The sequence below is a fragment of the Colobus angolensis genome, unplaced genomic scaffold, assembly GCF_000951035.1.
Source record: "Colobus angolensis palliatus isolate OR3802 unplaced genomic scaffold, Cang.pa_1.0 Scaffold3, whole genome shotgun sequence".
NCBI classification, from domain to species: domain Eukaryota; kingdom Metazoa; phylum Chordata; class Mammalia; order Primates; family Cercopithecidae; genus Colobus; species Colobus angolensis.
This window is the reverse complement of record NW_012116265.1, coordinates 17,116,612-17,138,446: the sequence shown is the minus strand read 5'-3', so window position 1 is coordinate 17,138,446 and position 21,835 is coordinate 17,116,612. Positions and strand designations below refer to the sequence as shown.

The 21,835-nt window shown below is 55.0% G+C and overlaps 2 protein-coding genes, 1 long non-coding RNA gene and 1 pseudogene across 3 annotated transcripts in view; 1 reads left to right on the top strand and 3 right to left on the bottom strand.

Annotated features, from left to right (window-relative positions):
* The window catches only part of LOC105517312, a 73,927-nt pseudogene extending 73,408 nt beyond the window's left edge, over positions 1-519 (bottom strand).
* On the top strand, positions 1-21,613 carry VASH1 (vasohibin 1). The gene is made up of 7 exons (XM_011949516.1): positions 1-1,136; positions 8,273-8,361; positions 9,491-9,547; positions 11,437-11,511; positions 14,221-14,602; positions 16,549-16,661; positions 17,535-21,613. Exons 1-7 carry the CDS (start codon positions 828-830, stop codon positions 17,605-17,607), a joined length of 1,098 nt encoding a protein of 365 aa, XP_011804906.1. The 5' UTR covers positions 1-827; the 3' UTR covers positions 17,608-21,613.
* On the bottom strand, positions 12,148-20,112 carry LOC105517121. Its single transcript, XR_001002616.1, has 2 exons — positions 19,994-20,112; positions 12,148-13,199 (listed from the first exon to the last, which is right to left on the bottom strand). It is a non-coding gene; the product is annotated as an uncharacterized LOC105517121 (long non-coding RNA).
* Positions 20,325-21,835, bottom strand: part of ANGEL1 (angel homolog 1 (Drosophila)) — a 31,188-nt gene continuing 29,677 nt past the window's right edge. The window contains exon 11 of the mRNA XM_011949517.1: positions 20,325-21,375. The gene's annotated coding sequence lies outside the window, so the exon portion shown is untranslated. The remainder of the gene's footprint in view (positions 21,376-21,835) is intronic.

The following is a 21,835-nucleotide window of genomic DNA, read 5'->3' as shown; positions in this document are numbered from 1 at the left end:
TGAGACGCGGCCGGCTGGGGACCCGCTGGGCCTCGGCGCTCGCAGCCTTCGCGTCTCCGCCGCGCCCGCTCCCTTTCTGGGGACTCTGCCGCTGTTTCTGGGGACGCGGGGACAAGGGGCCCAGACAAAGCCCACTTTGTAAGGGGAGTTGGCCGCGGGCGTGGAATGTGCGCGTCGGCACGCGCCCCCTCCCCGCGCCCCGCCAGCTGCGAGTCTTGGCTCCCGGACTTGTCTCGTCGCGTCGGAGAAATCGTCCCCCAGCGCTGCTCTCCAGCCCAGGGATCCTGGTTCGCAGCTCGCGCGGCCAGGAGTCGCCTCGGTCTCTCCTGGGGCGCGCGCAGATGTGAGCGTGCGAGAGTTGTGTAGGGGTTTTTTTTCCCTCCGAAACTGAGACCCAGGGCGCCCAGTGGGCACCGGTGCCTTGACTCTGTCCTTTCTGCAGCCGCTGGTCCGAGCTGTCTGGCCTCAGTTTCCCTTCGACTTTTCTCTGCTCTGCCAGCCCTCACTGCTGCCTGTCATTGTTCTCGCAGTTAGATGGGGGTGCTTTGTGACGGCTGCCAAGGTGGGGTGTGTTCTCTTTGTCCTATTTTTCAAACAGAACAAGGCCTCCAAGGCTGACCCCAGACAACCCACCCCCTCGGACCCCACTTCACCTTATTGCACTGATTTTTTTTTATCAAGTAGTAGTTTATTGTACAGGAGCCACGCCCTGATTTCTTAAAGGCGCCTTGCACTCTGGCCATGTGTTATCTCTGCAGCTGGTGTGTGGGAGGCTTCTTGTGAGCCACCTGTTTTCCCGCCTCCACCACCCCCTCGAGGATTTAGGGATGCCAGGGGGGAAGAAGGTGGTTGGGGGTGGCAGCAGCGGTGCCACTCCAACATCCGCTGTGACCACCGCCCCCTCTGGGGTCAGGCGTTTGGAGACCAGCGAAGGAGCCTCAGCCCAGAGAGATGAGGAGCCAGAAGAGGAAGGGGAAGAGGACCTGCGAGACGGAGGGGTCCCCTTCTTTGTCAACCGGGGTGGGCTACCTGTGGATGAGGCCACCTGGGAAAGGATGTGGAAACACGTGGCCAAGATCCACCCCGATGGAGAGAAGGTGGCGCAACGGATCCGTGGGGCCACAGACCTGCCCAAGGTGAGGCTTGGGGGTCGGGGGTGATAGCACAGTCTAGGGTTTTAGGGACCTTGGGGCTAAGAGTAAAGCCACACTCTCCTCCCACGGGGCAGGGGACCGCTGGCTCGGTAAGATATTTAAAATGCAGAGAAATCATACCTGTCCCGGAGAACTTTCTCTCACTGCCATTATAGGAGGGAGGTTCACATACCTGTCTCCAGGAGGTCTTCCCCGCTATCTTTTAAAATGCGCACGTTTTACAGGAGGGGACAGCAGCAGATGGAACTAACAAACACACTAGGATGGCTTGACGTCTCATTTGCTTGATGACACTTGCCAAGCTAGAGAACTGTGAGCAGACAAATGTCATGAATGACTAAGGAGATGCAGGGCTTCATATGTTGAGAAAATATTTTCGTGCATTATGTCACTGAATTCTCCCAACAGCCTTGTGACGTTAAGTGCAGTTTGGGTCCCCATTTTACAGATGAGAAAGCTGAAAACTCAAGTAGGAACTCAAGTCCCCACAGCCAGTAAGTGGCAGAACTGAGATTCAACTTCAGGTCTTCAGGAGAAGGGAGGGGGGTTGTGGAGGGAAGTGTCCAGGTCCTCTTCTCTGTTGGACACTAGATTCAAGGACATTAGAAGAGGTCTTATGGAGAAGCATACAATGAAATAATTTTTCTGTGTTGGCTGTAACTCCTCCTCCATGACAGCTATCCTTCAGTTGTGTCACCAACGAAAGCAGAGGCTGTATCTCATTCATCTTTGTCTTCCCAAGGCCTCCTGTGTGCCTGGCACAGAACAGGCACTTGTGTGTGTGTTTGCTGAATGAAAGGGTATTTGAGAGTTTCTGAGCTGTACACTGCTATATGGAAATACATGCCTGATATTTAAAAAAAAAAGAAAAGAAAAGAAAAAAAAAAACATGATCAAGACTAGGAGGCACTTTGCCAAATGCAGAGGCCTGGAATCTCCAAAAAAGAGCCCTTTGGACTGAGTTCAGAGCCCAGTGCTTAGCCCTGCCTGCCCAGGTCGGAAGGAAGAGGGCTAGGAAGAATGGAAGTTAGTATGAATCAGACATGAGGACAAGTGGCCTGTTTTGTTTTTACCAAGTTATCGGTACAGTCATCAGAAAGTGTCTTCTGGGAAAAAGAGAATCAAAGGTTGAAGGTTAAAATACTGCCTAATGTTTCCAGGGGAAACAAAATGTAGATTGATTTGGAATGGCCGCATAAATGCGCTCTGCACTGACTTACCATTTATTTAGCTAATCCCCTATAGTTGGATGTTGTTTCCAGTTTTATTCCTAAAATTAATACTGTGGTGAACATTCTAAAATATAATTTTTGGGGTTCATCTCTGGTTATTTCCTTGGGAAAGATTCTGAAAGTGAAAGTATTACATCAAAGGATACTGACATTGGTAGGGGCTACCTGCTTATCTATATGGCCCCTCTCACCTAATTGAGACGCAATTTTCTTATCAATAAAATGAGGTTGATTGTGGGGAAGATGAAATGAGAGACTGTGTGTTAAAGTATTTGACAAACTGTAAAGCCCCAAACCATTACCTGGTTATTAGATACCCATTCCCTTTTTTTTTTTTTTTTTTTTTGAGGCGGAGTCTCACTCTCTCCACTAGGCTGGAGTGCAGTGACACGATCTTGCTCACTGCAACCTCAGCTCCACCTGCCGGGTTCAAGCGATTCTCCTGCCTCAGCCTCCTAAGTAGCTGGGATTACAGGCACCCGCCACCATACCCGGCTAATTTTTGTATTTTTGGTAGAGACAGGGTTTCACCATGTTGGCCAGGCTGGTCTCAAACTCCTGATCTCAGGTGATCCACCCACCTCAGCCTCCCAAAGTGCTGGGATTACAGGCGTGAGCCACCACGCTCGAGATTACAGGCATGAGTCGCCACGCCCAGCCAGATGTCCATCACCTTTACTCGTGTCCTTTATCAAGCGGGAAGACTAGGTTTTGCTCAGATCGGTTGTCCTGATGAGGCCAGAGTCACACCCTGCTCCTACCTGAAAACGTTGGGCAGCTCTCCAGATGGCTTGTATCTGAACCATGCCATAAAAGAGTGTGAATAGTTCCCTGCAGAACTGTCACCACTCCTGGGAACTAAAAAAAGTTCAGTGAGCTCACTAGTAACTGGTTTGTAATGTCATCTTGTCATCTTCAGTCCTCATGTACAGGAAGGACACGGATGAAGGAAGTCTAGGGGTGGGGACTGTGTTGTGACGGACCCCTAGACCTCCACCCCTAGGGTGGAAGGAATTTTGTGAGAGGTTTGGAAAAATTTGAATCTCCCCCTCTTCAAACCACAGATCTCAGATAAACTGCATGAGTCTGCATGAGGTCCGTCCTCTACCTGGGCCCTGAGTAGAAAGGTGCCCTTAGAGGCCGGGCACAGTGGCTCACGCCTGTAATCCCAGCACTTTGGGAGGCCGAGGCGGGCAGATCATGAGGTCGGGAGATCGAGACCATCCTGGCTAACATGGTGAAACCCTGTCTCTACTAAAAACTTCAAAAAATTAGCCGGGCGCGGTGGTGGGCGCCTGTAGTCCCAGCTACTTGGGAGGCTGAGGCAGGAGAATGGTGTGAACCTGGGAGGAGCTTGCAGTGAGCTGAGATCGCGCCACTGCACTCCAACCTGGGCGACCGAGCGAGACTCTGTCTCAAAAAAAAAAAAAGAAAGGTGCCCTTAGAGTCTGAGAGTGCAGTGGAGTCCAGCAGGCCTTGGAGAGAAGCAGCATGGGTTGGGCGCCTGGGTGCCAGTGGCAGGGTGGGCTGACCCCATCCATACCATCCCTAGGGCCCATGCCACTAGAGCTGGCACAGGGGCATTCCCTAGAGCGGCCACACAGTTTGGGGCTCAAGAAGTGTTTTGTTGGGACTGTACAATGCTTTAAAAGGCCACTTGAGCCAAAACTTAAAATTGGGAGATTTCTCACATAAAGATCCAGATTTTTGGCATCTTTTCAGAAAATAAGACGACTTGGGAACACATGGGAATCTGCAGTCCCACGAAGCAGCTGTCAGCTGGGGCTGGGGAGTGGGTCCTACTCCCCCATCTTGCCACCGTCTCCACCACTCACCTACCAGGCCTGCCTGCCCTGTGTATGTTACCTGCCTGGCCCCTGCACGTGGTTGAGCCTGGGACCCCTGCAGGGTGGTATCATAAAAGGCGAGCACTCTGGAGTCAAAGCCACCTTGTTCAAATCCTTGATCTCCCATAACTGTTTATATGAGGGAGACAGGCAACCTTCTCGTGCCTCAGTTTCCTCAGCTGTGAAATGGAGCTAATAGCAATGCCCATCAAGAGGATGTTAGAAGAATTAACGATGCAAAGCATATGATGCTTCAATAGGTGCCTCTAATAGATACCCAGTAATGGAGCAAGGAGTGAGTGTTCATCAACACCCCACTAGCGTGTTGGAGAAGCAGCCTGTAATTACAGGGATGATGCCAGTATGTTATAGGGCAACAATTTCTAGAAAGATCCCACATCCAGCAACAGCTTAGGCTCCTTGATAAGAGTCTCTCCTTGAGGTTTCAGGCTTCCACCACCTTTAAAAGCTTAGTGACCACTGACCCCAGACCCAGCTGCTGAAGGTCTTTTCCTGCAGAATGGGAATTTGGACATCTCCTCTAGTTACTTATGATGACGCCAGAGTGCTTTCCTTTTATTTATTTGTGAGACAGGGTCTTGCTTGGTCACCAGGATGGAATGCAGTGGCACAGTCATGGCTTACAAAAGCCTCTACCTTCTGGGCTCAAGTGATAGTCCCGCCTCAGCCTCCAGAGTAACTGGGGCTACAGGTGTGCCCTACCATGCCTGGCTAATTTTTTTATTTTTTTGTTGAGGTGGGGTCTCGCTATATTGCCCAGACTGGTCTCAAACTCCTAGGCTCAAGTGATCCTGCTGCCTCAGCCTCCCAAAGTGCTGGGATGACAGGCATGAGCTACTACACCCAGCCTGGACATCTCCTCTAAAAGGGAAACTGCCGCGATCAGCATGTGCGGACTGATATCTTCGGGACACACTGATGATGACAGCGAACAGGAATTGAGTCTGTGCTATGTGCCAAACCCTGCTCTAAGACCTTGACCTGCAGCATCTCATTCGCTCTGTAAGGCTGATTCTGTGTTGGTGCCCGCTTTATAAATGAAGTGCCTGAGGCACTAAAGTCACGACTGGGCCGGGTGTGGTGGCTCACACCTGTCATCCCAGCACTTTGGGAGGCTGAGGCAGGCAGATCACTTGAGGTCAGGAGTTTGAGACCAGTCTGGCCAACATGGTGAAACCCCGTCTCTACTAAAAATACAAAAATTAGCTGAGTGTGGTCACGCATGCCTGTGATCCCAGCTACTCGGGAGGCTGAGGCAGGAGAATCACTTGAACCTGGGAGATGAAGGTTGCAGTGAGCCAGGGTCACGCCACTGTGCTCTAGCCTGGGTGACAGAGCAAGACTCTGTCTCAAAAAATATATAATAAATAAATAAAGTCATGACTGTAAATGTCAGAGCTGAATATCCACAGTGACGATCTAGTTGGAGACTCAGCCCTGTTGTTGTCTAGGACACACTTTTTGGGCACACACATCCAGCTGCAAGCTCTCCCCACCTCCCCTAGGCCTCATTGTGCTAGACTGAAATAGACCCCTCCAGTGAGAATGTCTCGGTAGAACTCAGGACTGTAGGGGTTCCTGGGGCCGGGGGAATCCTTGACCTTGGCTGTGGAGAAGGAGTGCTCCCTGGGGAGATCTGGTGGCTTTACCACTCCCCCACCATGCCCCACTTGTAGGTTCCCTCCCACCCCTCAACAGTGAGGAAGTATTTCCCGACTTCTGTTTCCTGTTTCGGAGGTTGGGGTGAGGGGCAAGTCCTAAAGTGGGCCTGATCGTTTGCATATACAGAATTCTTTCTTATTTGTGTTTGAGTGAACGAGTCTATGCGGGTAATGAACATTCAGAAAAAAAGGTGTCGGTGTTGCCTGCAGTGGGGTGACTTGAGTCAAAGAGCTAGCCTCGGGGAGGGTGGCCTTAAGGTCCTGCCTCTGAACCCCCAGGTATTTTCTTGACTTTTCCTTCTCCCAGAGCAGCCAGCTCCTGGGTCCTTTGTCTGAACAGCCAGTGCCAGTGCTCTCGTGGGTACTGCCTGGCCCCGGCCCAGGCCTGGCTCTGGGTGAATGATCCAGTCCTGGGACTGCAGCTCCCTGTTTGCAGCTTCTTGTGGGAGGGTGTATTACAGTCTTTATCCCAAGCTCCTCAAGGTCACTGGATCCTCACTTGTGTGCGGGGATGATCTGCCTGCTTCCCTGCCTCGCAGGGGCTGCCGCCTGCAGAGACCAGGTGACTGGGTGGATGTGCCATGCTATTTAAAGTAAATTGCTAAGTAATTCCTCTAATTCCTCTTCCACCTCCCCAGCCCTGTATGCTTGACATGGGGAGGCCAGGCCCTGGGGCCCATTTGGCACAGGGTGGCCAGACAGGAAGAGGGGGAGCCCCCCACCCCGGGCTTTTATCCTGCTAGTGATTGTAAGTGGTGGTGCCAATTTGGGGAGGGGGAGCAGTGTGAAAGGGAAATGGCTCCCTCCAGACAGAGGTGTCAGCGGCTCAGGAACCAGGGCAGCCAGTGCGGTTGCTAGGGACTGCCCAGACAGGAAGGAGAAGACAGACGGGAGGGAGGGCTAGGAAGTGCAGGCGACATTGTGGCTCTGGACCAGGGCCCCTTCCCTCCTGCGTCTCCACCCCTTAGAGTGAGGAGGTGTCTGTCAGACACTGTCCCGTGTGCCTGTGCCATCAGCAGCACCCCAGACATGAGTGTGCAGTGATAACTGGAGTGTCACTTCCCTCCTTGTCAGAGCACCAGCCCCTGCAGTCACATTATTTAAAAAGCTGGGCTGGCATCTCCACCACTCGAGAGCCTCCCAAGGAAAGGAGGAAAAGAGCTTCATCCTTCCCTCCCTACACAGCCCTACCCCCTTCCCTTGTGGCGGGGCTCAGTCTGGCTTTGGAGGGCCAGGTGGAGGCTTGGGGGCAGGGGGTGGGACCTCTCTATGTGGGAAGCCTTATAGCTACTGTGCTGGTGGCCAAGGGGGAGCTCTGAGGGGTGGGCCTTGTCCTTGGAAGTCTGGTTCTTCTACCCAAGGAAGTCTGTTCTGAAACCTCAGAGGACCCTATCTCTTGGCCTCCTCGGCCTCACCGACTTGTTGTAGCCAAACCTCCGGATTCAGGCTCCCCTGGCTGGAGAGGGGCCCACACTGGCATAATGGTCTCTTTTCTGGAGACTGGAGGCTGAAGGAAGCCTGGGGGTCAGCTGTTCCTGACCTTACCTCAGTAGCCTCCGGGCTCCCAGGCACTGGGAAGCTCTGCCTGTTCTCTCCTCCACCATTTCTGAGCTGGGTGCTGGAAAGTGCATTCTGGGGAGGAAGACTGGCTGGGTACCTGGAAACCTGTACTGCTTAGATGTGGAGCTGGCAGGAAAGGGAAGACTTGAAGGAGGACCCAGGCCCCCTGTGCAGGCCCCAGCAACAGAGCTACATCTAGACCTGTTCCAAAATATGTCCTTCTGGCCTGCTACCACTGACTGACTCCTTGATCGTTCAAGTTGGTGCTCTGGAAGGCCTGGCACATATGCCCATAATACTGGGTGGGTCATACCCCCTACCAAGGATGCTCACCCCCTCGGAACCACTCCCCAAGCTTAGGGCACCACCTGAGAGGATGGGACCCCGGATACACCAACTTTGATCCGGCACTTGAACCAGAGCAAACTTCAAACCTAAAAGAACTTAACCCCGATATTATATTCTTAAGTCTTGAAACTAATGAATATTTAAAATTTAAAACAGTCAGTGAATTAACCTAAGTTTTTCTAAAATTATTAAGCATAAAATTGGAATATCAACATATGCTCCAAATGAGGAATGCTGTTAAGTCTCGGGAGGGAAGGAATGGCTGGGCTGGGGCCCTGGCAAGAGTCTTCCAACAAGGGGGTGCCAAGAAAGGAAGCTCAAGTGGGAGGGAGGGGAAGCTGCGCCTCCCCAGGGTGGGGTGCCTCTGAGGCCAGTCGTAGGGGATTTGGTGGACTGGAAGCTCCAGGGCGAGCCTCTTCTTGTGACCGGAGCTCTTTCTCTGTCCCCAGATCCCCATACCGAGTGTGCCTACGTTCCAGCCGTCTACACCTGTCCCTGAGCGCCTGGAAGCTGTGCAGCGCTACATCAGGGAGCTGCAGTATCCTCTCTGGTCAAGGGTCATGGCCACCTTCTGGCCGTTGTGGTGGGCATTTCCAGACAGAGCTGAAGAGGTATCAGCAGAGCCACCTCATTCCACAATGCCAGGGCTGCCATTCACATGGCATCTCTGTGGTCCCTGCTGCTGTGGGACATGGCCCGTGTCCCTCCTGGATGTCAGAGGAATTTTGTCTGATGAGTGCAGGGCCCACTCCGCACTCTCTTGCCACTCACCTCCCGCTCCTGCCATATGACAGGGTAAAGAGAGGGAAATGGGTCCCGAGCGACTTGCTGGTGGGGTGGCCAAGTCTAGATAGATCTCCTGCTCTGTTGTCCACCCAGTCCTAGCAGAGAGGGAGAGAGGGAGCTGCCTTGGGGCTTTTGAAAGTCTGCTTTTGAATAAAGAGGAAAATGGCAGAGAAAAAGGATTTTAGGCTTCAGGAGGTAACTTCGGAATCCTAGAATTTTCTCCTGGTTCTTCTCCTTTTTCTTCCCTAGCAGGAGGCCAGCAGGGAAAGAACTGGGCTCCCCTGGGTCCAGATTTCCCTGTGTCCCTGCTCTGGGCCCTCCAGCCCCTGCACCCTGCCCCAGAGCTGTGTGTTCTGGGTCCTGTCTCCCAGGCTTCTGGCTGCAGAGATCAGAGATGGGAGAGCTAGGCATGGATCCTGGGTTGGGGGAAGCCAGGCCAATGACTGCAAATCGGGTCCAGCTCCTCACTATGCCAGTGGGGAAACTGGTCCAGTGAGGCAGGTGGCTGGCTCAGGAGCAATTAAAGGTGGAGTTGGACCCCCTACCCTAGCCTCCTCTCAGTTCCTGTGGCTTCTCAGCTGGTTGGAAGATGAAGTGCTGCAGGGAGCTGTTCCCAGCCACAGCCTCTTTCTGGCCCTCACCGGACCGGCCGCCTGCTCCATGTCTCTTGTCCTAAGAAGGGAAGCCAGGGGAGAACAAGGGAGAAAGCCAAGGAGGATGAGGGAGAGGGAAAGAGAAGGGGGCGTGAGGTGGGGAGACGCATTCATGCTGTGCCCCCATCTCCCCTCTAGGAGACTTGGCTCTTGAGCTTGGGGATAGGCAGGGAGAGAGGGTCAACCTCCTTCAGGCCAAGCTAGGAAGCCCTTAACCCATGCCCGCAGGTACAATCACACAGGGACACAGTTCTTCGAAATTAAGAAGAGCAGACCTCTGACAGGGTAAGTGTGGGGAGGCCAGTCCTCTGCCCCAGGGCTGGCTTGGAGCCTCTTGAAAGCCCCGTAGTGAGCCTTGGAGTGGAAGTTTATGGGGCAGTCAGGGACTCTTTGGAAGGAAGCCAGCCTTTGGGGGCAGGTGCCACCATGGGGCTTTAAGGATGTCATAAAGAGGAAAATTCGGCTGAGATGAACAGCCAGGGCTGCCTTGATGAAAAGGAAATCCCAGGTCCATGCTGAGCTAGAGAATGGGAGAGAGCCCGCCCCCAGCTCCTGCCTTGGCCAGGAGAGAGGGTGGTCCTAGGTGGACTGTAGGTGAGCCTCAGATCTTTTGTTTTTTAGTGAGAGGTGGACCTTGCAGGAGAGAGCCCTCCCGCTTCTCTGTTCTGCAGCTGCTGCACTCCCCATTGCTGGTCCCCCTTGCTGGTCCCCATTGCACGGTACTTGCATGGTCACCCCATTTGCCTTACTCCCTGGACTCTTTTCTGGGCATTGAGTAGAAGGCCTAGGGTCTGAGAACAGGGAGCTCCCTGGAGAAAATGTTGCATCTGTCACTTCCCATCCTGCCACCCTGTGCGTAGCCCCCTGCCTGAATTCACTTCTCCGGGAAAGTTTCTGCCCATGAAGCCCCGAGGGCAGAGGAGCGTGAAGAGTGAATGCCACAGCTCAGTCTAGGGGCTCAGCCCAAAGATGCCCACAGGCTTAAGACTCCTGGGCTTTAAAAATTCATGTGAATTGGCCAGGCACAGTGGCTCACACTTGTAATCCCAGCACTTTGGGAGGCCAAGGCAGGCAGATCACGAGGTCAGGAGTTTGAGACCGGCCTGGCCAACATGGTGAAACCCCTTCTCTACTGAAAATAAAAAAATTAGCTGGGCATGGTGGCGGGCACCTGTAATCCCAGCTACTTGGGAGGCTGAGGCAGGAGAATCATTTGAACCCAAGAGGCAGAGGTTGCCACGAGCCGAGATCATGCCACTGCACTCCAGCCTGGGTGACAGGGCGAGACTCTGTCTCAAAAAAAAAAAAAAATTTAATGTGAATTTTACATCTTGCCCCATATATAATGTGTTTGCTTCTTTGTGAAAATGCATTTAAATGGCTTATTAGCAAAATTACTTAATTACGCCCTCTCCAAGGCCCTGGGTGGAGTCCACCCTCCCTATCCCCAAAGCTTTGCTCTTGTTGGCCAGTGGCTGCTGTGTGCTGGGGGCCCACTCTAGCCTTACTTGGCATGGAGTAGTCCAGGTGCCCTCCCGAGCAAAGCCAGTAGCCAGGCTGAATCCCCAGGCTGGGGACAGAGGGAGGAACCAGGCCTTAGGGAAAGGCTGTCTTAAAATGGCCTGAATTCCAAGTTCAGGAGCAGATCCGGAAGTCGGCACGCAACTGTCTGCCTAAGATCCCACATCCAGGCCCAGGCAGCTGCGGGGAGGCAGTTACAGTCAATTAACAAGCTCTTGGGAGAAGCCATGGTTGGGTCAGGGGTGTCCACTGTGTTTCAGAAGGGAGGAGATCGATGCTGACGTCCCTCCTCCCCACACCACCTCCCAGAAGGCCCCAGCCTGGTGGCGGTCAAGGTCCTGCCCCCAACTTCTGCTGCCCTCCCCCAAAGCTCTTTGGAGCAAGAGCCAGGCGTGGGAAGTGGAAGTGAAAGGAGGGAAGAGGAGGGAGAGTGGACCTCCTTCCTGTCAGCAGTGGCCGCCTCTTTCCCACCCCCACAGGCTCCAGACTTCTGTTGGCAGTGTGGAGGGAGGTGCCGGGCCTGAGCTGAGAGCAGCTTAGGGGGCAGCCTCTGCCCTTCTAGCATTTCTAGTCCACCCTGTCCCCTCCTTCTCACACTTCCCTGGAAGGGGCTGGAGGCACTGTCCTTACTGCCCTGCCTCCCTTTCCCACAGGCTGATGGACCTGGCCAAGGAAATGACCAAAGAGGCCCTGCCAATCAAATGCCTGGAAGCCGTGATCCTGGGAATGTATCCTTCCTCGCCTGGAGGGGAGGGGTCCTGGCTTCTCTGGGCCTCAGCTTCCTGCCCTGAAAGTGAGGGTGGGGGAGGTTGAATGGGCTCCGGGGCTCTCCCATATGCAGTCATCTGGTTGGCCCCGAGATGGAGAAGCCCCCCCTAAAGTGGAAGAGCCCCCCACAAAATGGAGGAGTCCCAGAGGCCCAGTACCCCACCTCTCAGTTGCTATCTTCCCAGGCTTACTGGGCAGCTCTTTTTTGAGTCACATGGACACAGGGACCCTGTTTTCTGAACCCCAAATCAGGGCACAGTGTCTCACGAAGGCTGTTGTACCATTTCCAAGAACCATACAGTCTGGGAGGCACAGTTGGAATGCCCAGATGTTGGCATTTCCAGAACATGTTGATTTCTGGACGAGATATTAAAGCAAAACTGCTTTTAAAAAACCCCACAAGGTTTTCCAGTCACACCCCCGCCTCCAATCCAAAGGGCAGAAGTGGGGCCTGTAGCTGAGTCACCAGGGTAGCCTTGGAGACAGACCAGCCACCAGGAGGGGCTGCCCTCCCCAGCCCCACAGTAAGCAGCGGGAGAGGAGGAAGTGTTGATGGCTGGTTCTCCATCCTAACTGGTCAGTGCCTGAGCCCTACCTTTTCTTCTCAGTCATTTTATTATTAAAAATGTCATAAATACACGTGAAACATAGAACATCATGAACTCCTGTGCACCTGTTAGTCAGCTTCACCAGCTCAAGGTCAATTCTGTTTCATCTCTTCCCACCCTGCCCATATTCTTTACCAGCTTTTTCAACATTTTGCCTGCACCCCTGGGGTAGGCAGCCCACTGGGCTCAGCACTGCAGAGAAGCACAGATTAGGTGGGAGCCGAGAGGGTGAGAGGGAGGGAGCCTGACGGAACAGGAGTCCCTTCTGAGGACAGGTCCTGGGAAGACTGATCCAGGGGTCCGTCCCCACCCCCTGCACAGACATGCCTGCCTGAAGTTCACACAAAGAGGTGGCGGGTGCCCCTTCCGCAGAGGTCCCGGAGGGAACTCCACTACGGCAGGCATTTGCTAGTAGGGCAGGCCCGTTTCAGGAGCCTGACAGCCTTGCCCTGTTTATAGGGTTCTTTGCTACGATGAGCCTGAGGCCACCCAAGAACTTCAGGCTGCGGCCAGTGCCTCCTTCATGTCTTCACGTTCAGGTCTTCCTCAGGGGCCATACACCAAAGTGGAGGCTCCCACCCTCATAGGAGAGAGACTGGTCCCCTTCCCCAGGAGCACACACACAAGTCACTCCAGGCAGGGTCTTGTGGTCTCGAAGCCTTTCAGGGGTCACCTGGTGGCTTGTGGGCAGGAAGAAAATGGGAACAGCCCCCATCTGGGTGAGGGGTTCCTTCTCAGTGTCCCCACAGCTCCCTCGGGCACATCGCGCTCAATGGTTCTCACGTCTTGTCCTCACCGCACTCTGAGCCTCTGCAGGGCAGGGCTGTGTGTTTCTCATCGCTGTATCCTTGGTCACTTACAAGGAGTCAGGCTCAGTAAGCGTTGGTGGAATGATGGTAGCGCTGGAGGGACGGTGGCATAATGTCTCAGCACAGACTTTGAGGTCAGGCTGACCTGGACTTCAGTCATGGCTGGGCCACTTACTCACCGTGTGACCCCCAAGCAAGTTCCTTAACATCTCTGAGCCTGGGAGTCCTCCTCTGCAAAGAGGGATAGTGGCAGTGTGTAGAGTTGTTAGGACAATGGGCTGAGCCGGTGCCGTGAGACACAGCGCAGCGCTGGACATGGTGTCTGCTACATGCTTCTATCCATTCATCTCCTTCTACCCATCTGTTCAAGAACTTTCATTGAGTAACTGTTGTGTGCCCGGCTTGATGCTGGGCCCTGAAGAACATGACAGACAAGGGCCCTGTGCTCTAGTGGAGGAGACAAAATAAGTAAGGAAAAAGAAGTGGTAAACGCTGGTCGTGGTGAGTGCCGAGGAGGAGGTGGAGGGTGGCGCAGGCTCAGTTTCAGGCCTGAGGGGGAGCCAGCTTTGGCGGGCAGGGGAAAGGCGGGTGTGAGAAACTCAGGTGGGAGGCCCTGGGGACTGGAGAGGTGAGCAGGTGGGGCAGAGGTGTGGGAGGCGGGAGTGGGCTGGGGGTGGCTTGAAGGCACCTCTCAGGCCTCGGAAGTGCACGTGATTGTATTTGAAGAGCCAGAGGCGGGGGGGGGGCATGTGGATATGGGGAGAGGACAGGGCAGGGGTAAGAGAAGGGTGACTGAACAGAACTGCCTGCATCTGTGAGGAAATCCATGTGTGAAGGAGAAACAAAACCCAGAGGCTGTGTCTGTGGCCTGTGTGTGTGTGGAGGTGGGGGATGGAGGACTAGGGAGTGGGGCAGGAGAGGCAAGGCCCCTCCTCCGACCTTGGGCCACCAGGCTCTGAAAAGCCCTGCAGTGTGACACCAGCCCTGCTTGACTTTAGAGCGGTGGCCACAAATCCCTGGAAGTCCGGTGCCTATTCGAGGTTCCCTTTATTTTGAACTCCTGCTGGATACCAGGCTCAATGCTAGATGGCAGGAATACCAGGGGGAGACGTCAGGTGTGTGGAGATAAGCAGGGCGGGTGGCTGCACCCCAAGGCAGGCGGCGCCCGGACCCCGTGGCTCTCGGTCCCAGTCCTTCCCGCTGTGCTGGCCCGTGCTTCTCTCGGCTCTTTCCTTAGCGGGGCACCGGCCAGTTACCTCACCAACAGCATGCCCACCCTGGAGCGCTTCCCCATCAGCTTCAAGACCTACTTCTCAGGGAACTACTTCCGCCACATCGTGCTGGGGGTGAACTTCGCGGGCCGCTACGGTGCGCTGGGCATGAGCCGGCGCGAGGACCTGATGTACAAGCCGCCCGCCTTCCGCACGCTCAGCGAGCTCGTGCTGGACTTCGAGGCCGCCTACGGTCGCTGCTGGCACGTGCTCAAGAAGGTGAAGCTGGGCCAGAGCGTGTCGCATGACCCACACAGCGTGGAGCAGATCGAGTGGAAGCACTCGGTGCTGGACGTGGAGCGCCTGGGCCGCGATGACTTCCGCAAGGAGCTGGAGCGCCACGCCCGCGACATGCGGCTCAAGGTCGGCCCGCCTTCCACACCCTCGCCCCCTCCCCTGCCCCAGCAGAGGCGAGGTAGGATTGAGAGGACTGGGGAGCTTCTCGGAGGACTGGGGTGCTGGGGCCTTGCTTAGTGGTCGATATCATTCGGGTGGTCCCCTGGGGAGGGCAGACCGGGATGGCTGCGGAGGGAGGAGGTAGGTGGGCTGGGTTTGGATGGTGGTAGGTGTTGGGCACATGGAGAAGGGGACTTTGCAGTCAAGGTCATTGGTGGGGAATCACCGCCTGTCTGGAGGGTGTGGTCGGGTGCTGTGATGGGCAGCCTCCCCGCTCTTCCTGTAAGGCATCCTGACTCTGCCCCCCAACCCTAGCAACCATTAAAGGACTAGGGGGAGGTCAGAAGAAAGGCAAGTCAGACCATGTGGAAGACAATGAGGGTGGTGTTCCTTCTTCCTCTTCCCATCCACACTTGAGCAGGAGGCGATGGGGAGTGGGCTGGGGGCTGTTGTACCCAAAACAGCTGGGCTGAGCTGTTGAGCCCTAGAGCCTTTCAGCAGGCAGAATTCTGACCTCTGCCTCGGTTCTCCTGGAGCTGCCAGGGCCCCCTGCTGGGTATCCCCATAGCTCAGTCACTGCTGTACTGTGACTGCGCCTCCAGGCAGCCTGGAGCCTCCGCCTCAACCACCGACCTCTGCACTGCCAAGTGCACTGCTTCTCTTGACAGCGGGTGGTAGGTGGTAGCTCCATTTTCAGGGTTGGAAGCTCAGAGTCTTGCTCACAGGCAGTGAGAGGCAGATCGGACTGGAGCTCAGCCTCCTGATGGGGAAGCCAGGTGTGTTGCAGGTGCCTGCGGGTGTCCTGGCAGGGATTTGTAAGAGCTACAGCTGCCCTAGCCATTGCCAGCCCTAGGCCAAGATCTCCTGGGGTGACGGGGCCTTCCCCTAGGGCAGAGGCAGGCTACAGCCAACCCTGCGTTAGAGAGCTGCTGCTCCCCACCTAGCTCTGGGTCCCCCAGCACCCTGGCTCTTGCTGCTCAGTTTGCTATTGTGTCTTCAAGGCATCAGATTGGATCTAGGGTGAGAGCCAATAGTTACCTCGTGTTTAGAGCTGCGATGGATTCCCAGCCTATTCAGTGCTAAACACTCCCCTGTTTCTTGCTCCTCTCCAGCGCTCCCATGTTTTGAAAACTCCAGTCAAGCTGATGGTGCCACATAAAGGATGACTCCTTTGTTTTTCTCATTTTTTTCTTTTTTTTTTTTGAGACGGAGTCGCGCTCTGTCGCCCAGGCTGGAGTGCAGTGGCATGATCTCCACTCACTGCAAGCTCCGCCTCCCGGGTTCACACCATTCTCCTGCATCAGCCTCCCGTGTAGCTGGGACTACAGGCGCCCGCTACCACGCTCAGCTAATTTTTGTATTTTTAGTAGAGACGGGTTTTCACCGTGTTAGCCAGGATGGTCTCGATCTCCTGACCTCGTGATCCGCCTGTCTCGGCCTCCCAAAGTGCTGGGATTACAGGTGTGAGCCACCACGTCTAGCTATCATTTTTTTCTTAAGCAGAGCTAGAGCTACCAGTCTGACTTCTCAATGGCTGGAAATAACAAGCATCACCCTTATGGGGTGAGTGGGATCTCAGCCCCAAGTTCAGCATGAGCTGCTCCCACAACTGGCACGTTTACCTGGCCTTTGTTGGGGACTTTTTGCAATATTATGGTATCTCAGTGACTTCCCCCACTTCCACTCTGCCTTTGAGGGCCCACAGGGATTGGACAGCCCCATGGAGAAACTCTTTCCCTGGCAGCTTTAGTCCTGGGAAATAGGTTGGGAAAGATCCCGACAGGGCAGAGCCATGATTGAGGTTCCCTGGGCCTTCCCCAAGGCAGCCTCCAGGGACCTGTGGCTCCTGGAAGGGGAGGTTGGGCTCCAGGGCAGCCCTGGAGTGATGCTGTTGCTTCCTCCTCTGCACCTAGATTGGCAAAGGGACGGGCCCTCCCTCTCCTACCAAGGACCGGAAGAAGGATGTTTCTTCTCCGCAGCGGGCCCAGTCCAGCCCCCACCGCAGGAACAGCCGCAGCGAAAGACGGTGAGAGAGGGATCATGCCTGGGTGGGTCCAAAGAGGGTTTTTTTCCTTTCCTCTCATTGGGTGTATCCCTCTTTTTTTGTACCTCTTTCACACCCTTCTCTCTTTTTCGCTCCCACCCAAGGGAGGTGACTTGGGATGTGGGTTTAGGGGTTTGTGTATTGACATTTCCCACAGCAAGGCAGTTCCACTTCCCCAGAGAAACCAAACTCTGCTAGCCCACTAGTCTGAGCATGGGTTATGTGAGAGAAAAGGTGGAAAGGATGGGGCCCTGCAAGGCAGTGAGCCTCCCAGGAATGCCATGGGGGAGGGCCTGAATATTAGATGGCTTTGAACATAACTTTGCCCCCCACCCAAGAGTCTGGTTTTTGTCTGTATCTAGGTAGCAAGAACAAGCCATTGAAATACCAGCTCTCCTCCTCTGATTTCAGCTCCTACACATCACTCTGACTCCTGCTTTAAATATAATTGTCATTCAGGAGTCGCCTCTCTGGTATGAATTCAGGGGTGGGGTACTAAGCAGACCTCTGGCACCAAAATATCCATCATCTGTGACTTTTATCTAAGAGGCTTTTGTAGATGACAGATTCCCCTCAGAGAGATTTATACTTTAAGCTGTTACCTACCCACTGCAGCCAGATTATCCAGCCTCCAGCAGAGAGCAAGCCTGTGAGAGCGAGCCAGGGCCACATTCAGACAGCACAGGCAGACCAGGGCGTCCAAAAACACACTTCCACACGCACTGTGCTGTGCGTTGGAGGGCTGCTTGGAGAATGTGGCTGGGAAGCCACCAGGCAGCCACTGCTGGCTCCCCAACTCCATCTCCCTAACAGACCACTCACTCTCCTCCTGCTCTGCTCTCTTCCTCCCCACAGGCCCTCTGGTGACAAGAAGCCTTCCGAGCCCAAAGCCATGCCAGACCTCAATGGGTACCAGATCCGGGTCTGAGGCGGATGCCAGCACCCCAGACCCCACCCACTCCTAGGGGTCAGGATCCACCTGCTGGAACCAGCCTCATGCATGGGGGAAGGCAGGGCTGGTGACAAGGCAGGGCAAGAGGCTGCAGCAAGAGTGTGTTCCAGCTCAGCCCCCCAAGCTGCTCCCGCTCCCACTGAGCCAAGCCCCCTAACTTTGGGCCTAGAGGCCATTAGTATTTTATTTGGAGTTTTTAACTCTACAACTGAAGTTTAAAGTATTTGGGGAAAACAGTCCAAATGGATCTGCTGATGGTAGGAAGGCCAGTGCTTAGGAGATCCATGTGCCATGGAGCCAGGTGAGAGAGATTGCTGGTTCTGCTGGTGCCTCTGCCCCTGGCTTCTCTCTGGGAGTTCAGTGCATCCTATCAGTGGGAAATTTCCCAGCCTTACCAGGCCCGTGGTAGGGGGTGGGGGTGGGATGGAGATGTTTCTCCAGTTCTGCCTGCCCTGGCAGAATCTTGACCCAGGGAGAGGGAAGCAGGGTAGGAGTCCTCCTGAGAAAGGTTTGTTCCATTAACCAGGAGCTTGGCACAGGCCACATCTGCCCCAAGAGCATGAGCTCGTGGCCTAGGAGAGCCTTCAGGCCCTGGAGGTCCCCATGGGCAGTGCTGTGTGGGCAGAGGAGGGGTGATAGGAGAGCCCAGGGAAGGACCTCTGAGTAGAAAGTTCCCAGGGCCTAACCGAGTCTACTTGCTCAGTCCCAGCTCTGCCTGTTGCTCTAGCCCACGGGCTCCCTGCAGAGGGTCTGGGCTTGGTGGAGGACCCAGAATGGCACTGAGGCCAGCATGGCTGTGGGAGTTGAGCAGACCCTGGGCACCAGTCCAGGAGCTGTGGCTGGGCATGGGTTGATGGGGTAGGATGCTTGGGCCTGGGTCTTTCCCCTGGCAGTGCCAGGAGCCCCTGCTGGGGAAATCAAGACCAGACTAGGATGCTTGTGTCCCAGGCCTGCCTTGCATCCTTTAACAGCCCATCTTGGCTTGGGGTTGCAATGATGGCTGGGCCAGTCACTTGTGGCAGGGCATCAGGGCCCTGGCAAGGAAGAACCTAGGCACCTGGGGTTGTCCCCGGCCTGCCCGTCAGCATGAGATACCTGGTGGGAAAGTGAGAGGATGCCGAGAGGTTGGCAGAGCCGGAGGTAGGTTCTGGAGGCTTAAGCAACAAGGAGGTGCAGGGAAAGGGTGCAGTGCAGCCACTGAGGAGGGACAGCTGGGAACTGGGGGATGCAAGTGAGAAAGGGATGTGGGGGAGAGTTTAGGATCAGGCTGCTTGAGGAGTAATGGGTTGCCTACAGCAAAGACTAGATGGCTGTTTGTCAGGAGGCGTAGAAAGGTAGAAATGATTCAGGTTATGGAAGGGTAAATGGATGAGATGACCATTAAGGTTTTGTTGTTTTACTGAGAGGCTGTAAGGCCACTAGGGGCAGCTGCCAGTAAGGCTGCAGAAGGGCTAGGGGTCTACATAAGGAAGATCAGAACTCGGGTTGTAAACTCAAACGACAACAGGGCCAGCAAATGGTGAGAAGGAGAGCTGCAGGGCTTCGTGGGGACTATGGCTACCTGAAGAGGGCACACCCTGTTAAAGGGGCCACAGCTGCTCAGCTGTTCTTAACAGTGCCAGCCCCGTGTTGCCAGATTGTCTGCTTTGTCAGAGGCCAGAATTCTGACTTTTTATGTGAAATAGAGTTTTTAAATGCTGGTGATCACTTCCATAAAAACTTAAAAACCCAATACTGGCAAAAGAGGATGCCAGTTTGCAATCCCTGAAGTAGAGAGAGCTCGTGCTGGGGAGAAGTCCACCAAGATGCTTTGAGGTGGGGTGTAGGAAAGTCCTGTTCCCCAGAGCTGGGCTGGGCCGGGGGAGGATCCTTGCAGCTGAGGAGAAGGAAAAGCCACTGAGTCCCCTCCCAGAGCGGGACAAACCAGAGGCCCTTTGGAGTTGCTGGGTCAGCAGCAGGGGTGGTGTGGAGTACAGACAGTATAGCTCTCGGCCTGCCAGGGAGATGGATGGTGCCTTCGAAGCAAAGGAAGAGGAAGGGAAGGCAGAGCCAGGGATGCCTTTGCTGATGAGAGTGCCTGTCAGAGAAGGCGCCACAGGCTGGCAGCTCTTCAAACCAGCAGCGCTTGACCCAGAGCCAGATCCAGCATGGCCCAGCTAGAGGCACCCTGGGAGGCCAGCTGGTCAGTCCCTTGCCTCCCCAAGTTCCTCCTGGGGTCAGTAAGCCCTGGGAGGTGCCTAACTCCAGCCAGACTAATAATAGGCACATGGTGACCCCTGACACACCATCCCATCCCAGCTTTCAGGGACTGGGGGTGGTGTGGTCTCCATGTTCCCACTATGCCTAAGAAGAGATGGCTCACCTTGGGAGGTGCCAGGCTGAAACTAGGTCCTTTCTGAGTCTGGATGCTGCCGTTAATGAGCAGGGGCGTGGCCTCAGCCACCTCTGGGAGCTTCCCGGGAATGACAGGGTTTGAGGGGAGTAGATATGAGAAGGAGCCACTCCTGGTTCTGGAGTCTTCAGAGGTTCAACTTGCAGGATCCTTTCCCAGAGCCCTCCATGGAGAACACAGCAAAATGAAGCTCTTACCTGCTTGCTGTCTGCAGGGGAGGGAGCCGAGCCCCAGCTGATAATCCCCCAGCACTCACCCTTCCTGAGCTGAGACTTGGGGCTGTGGAGACCAGCACAGGACATAGTGGTGCTTTTTACATTTATTTTTAACTGTTTCTCATATGTAGCAACCCCTCCTCCCCTCCTGCGTGTGTTTACACAGGCTCTGCTCCGGGGGCTGGCCTGGCCGTGAGGTTTCTGGGGAGGCAGAGAGGCAGGGACTTTGGGGCCTTAGTCACCATCCATGGTGTCACCTCATCTCACTTCCTGTGAGGGACGTGGCCTGGCTGATGGGACCCCAGCTCCTACCAGTTCAGGACTGCCTTCCAGCTCCTTTGCCCCTGGAGGTGGGGGCTGCTGGCTGAGGAGGGGTCAAGGTGAATTCCAAGAAAGCTACCTGGGGAAAATGGACCAGGATTGGGGGCGGTGATTGCAAAGTCTCCCCAAAACCTGGCTCCTTGTGCTGAGTGCCAGGGGCAGAACACTGGGGAGCCAGGTATAGAGAACCTTCCTGTCATAACTGCCAGTCCTCTCCCTCCAAGGCCTCCGCACATTCTCATGCTCCCCTCACCCATCATGCCAGCCACCCCTATCCCTCTTCTGGCAGGGCCAAGTTGGGGACAGCAGCAGCCCTCTGGCCTTGGGATATGATGACAAAGCAAGCCTAGGGCCAGGGTTTGGGGAGCAGAGAGAGCTGAGAAGTTGACCACTTGTGATTTCCAGCCCTTCCCGCTGGGACTTGACTTCCCAGGTCAAGGAGTCGGTCTCATTCTGGCTGGTGGAGTGCCCAGAGGCCTGTGTGAATGTGTGCACCTGCTTTTCCTGCCTGGAATGTTTTCTGGCTCAGCTGCAGCAGCATCTGCAGGCCCAGTGTCTGCCCTGTGTCCCTGGGCTCACTCCAAGTGCAGGGACATGAGTGCCGGGCCCAACGTGATGATGGTGCGAAGGGCAGGAAACAGTCCTCTGAAGGAGTGGGAAGTGGGCAGTCTGCCCCCCCGCCCAGGTACCATCGCCTCCTGCCAGCTTCCCCAGACCAGGCAGGGCTGCCATGGTGCTAGCTGCAAGTCCATCAGTATTGACCGTCTCGCTCCATCTTGGTGCTCCAGAGTCCCAAGTTTCCCTTTTTCATCACATCTGACAAGAGAGAAGAAACGTGGGTGTGCTTGGCCCACAGGGCCTGGTGGTGATGGACCTCCCCTCCCTCAAGCTCTGGATGGCTGCAGTGTTGTACTAGACTTTGTTCGGGCTGTTCTCATCTTAGTATTGCCCCTTCCTTTCACTTTCACACTTCTCTCATTCCTGTTGTCACTTTCCCCTGAAACGAATAAAGTCTCCCCAGCTCCTGCTGTGTGGGCTGGGCAGAAACCACAACGCCTAAGCCTTGTCTCCTTTCCTTTGGGGCTGGAGCCCGAGCCCTCCCCCAGCCCAGCGGCATTAGCCCCATTGGCTCTCGGAAGAGCCTGACCTGAGGTGAGTCTGAAGCCAGGGAACAGGAAACCTCCCAGCCCCTGCAGTTGTGATGAAACTTCTGGGTCCCAGACTTTCTCAGCCTGCTGAAACCACTCGGGCCTTGTTAACCCTGATCTGTGAGCAG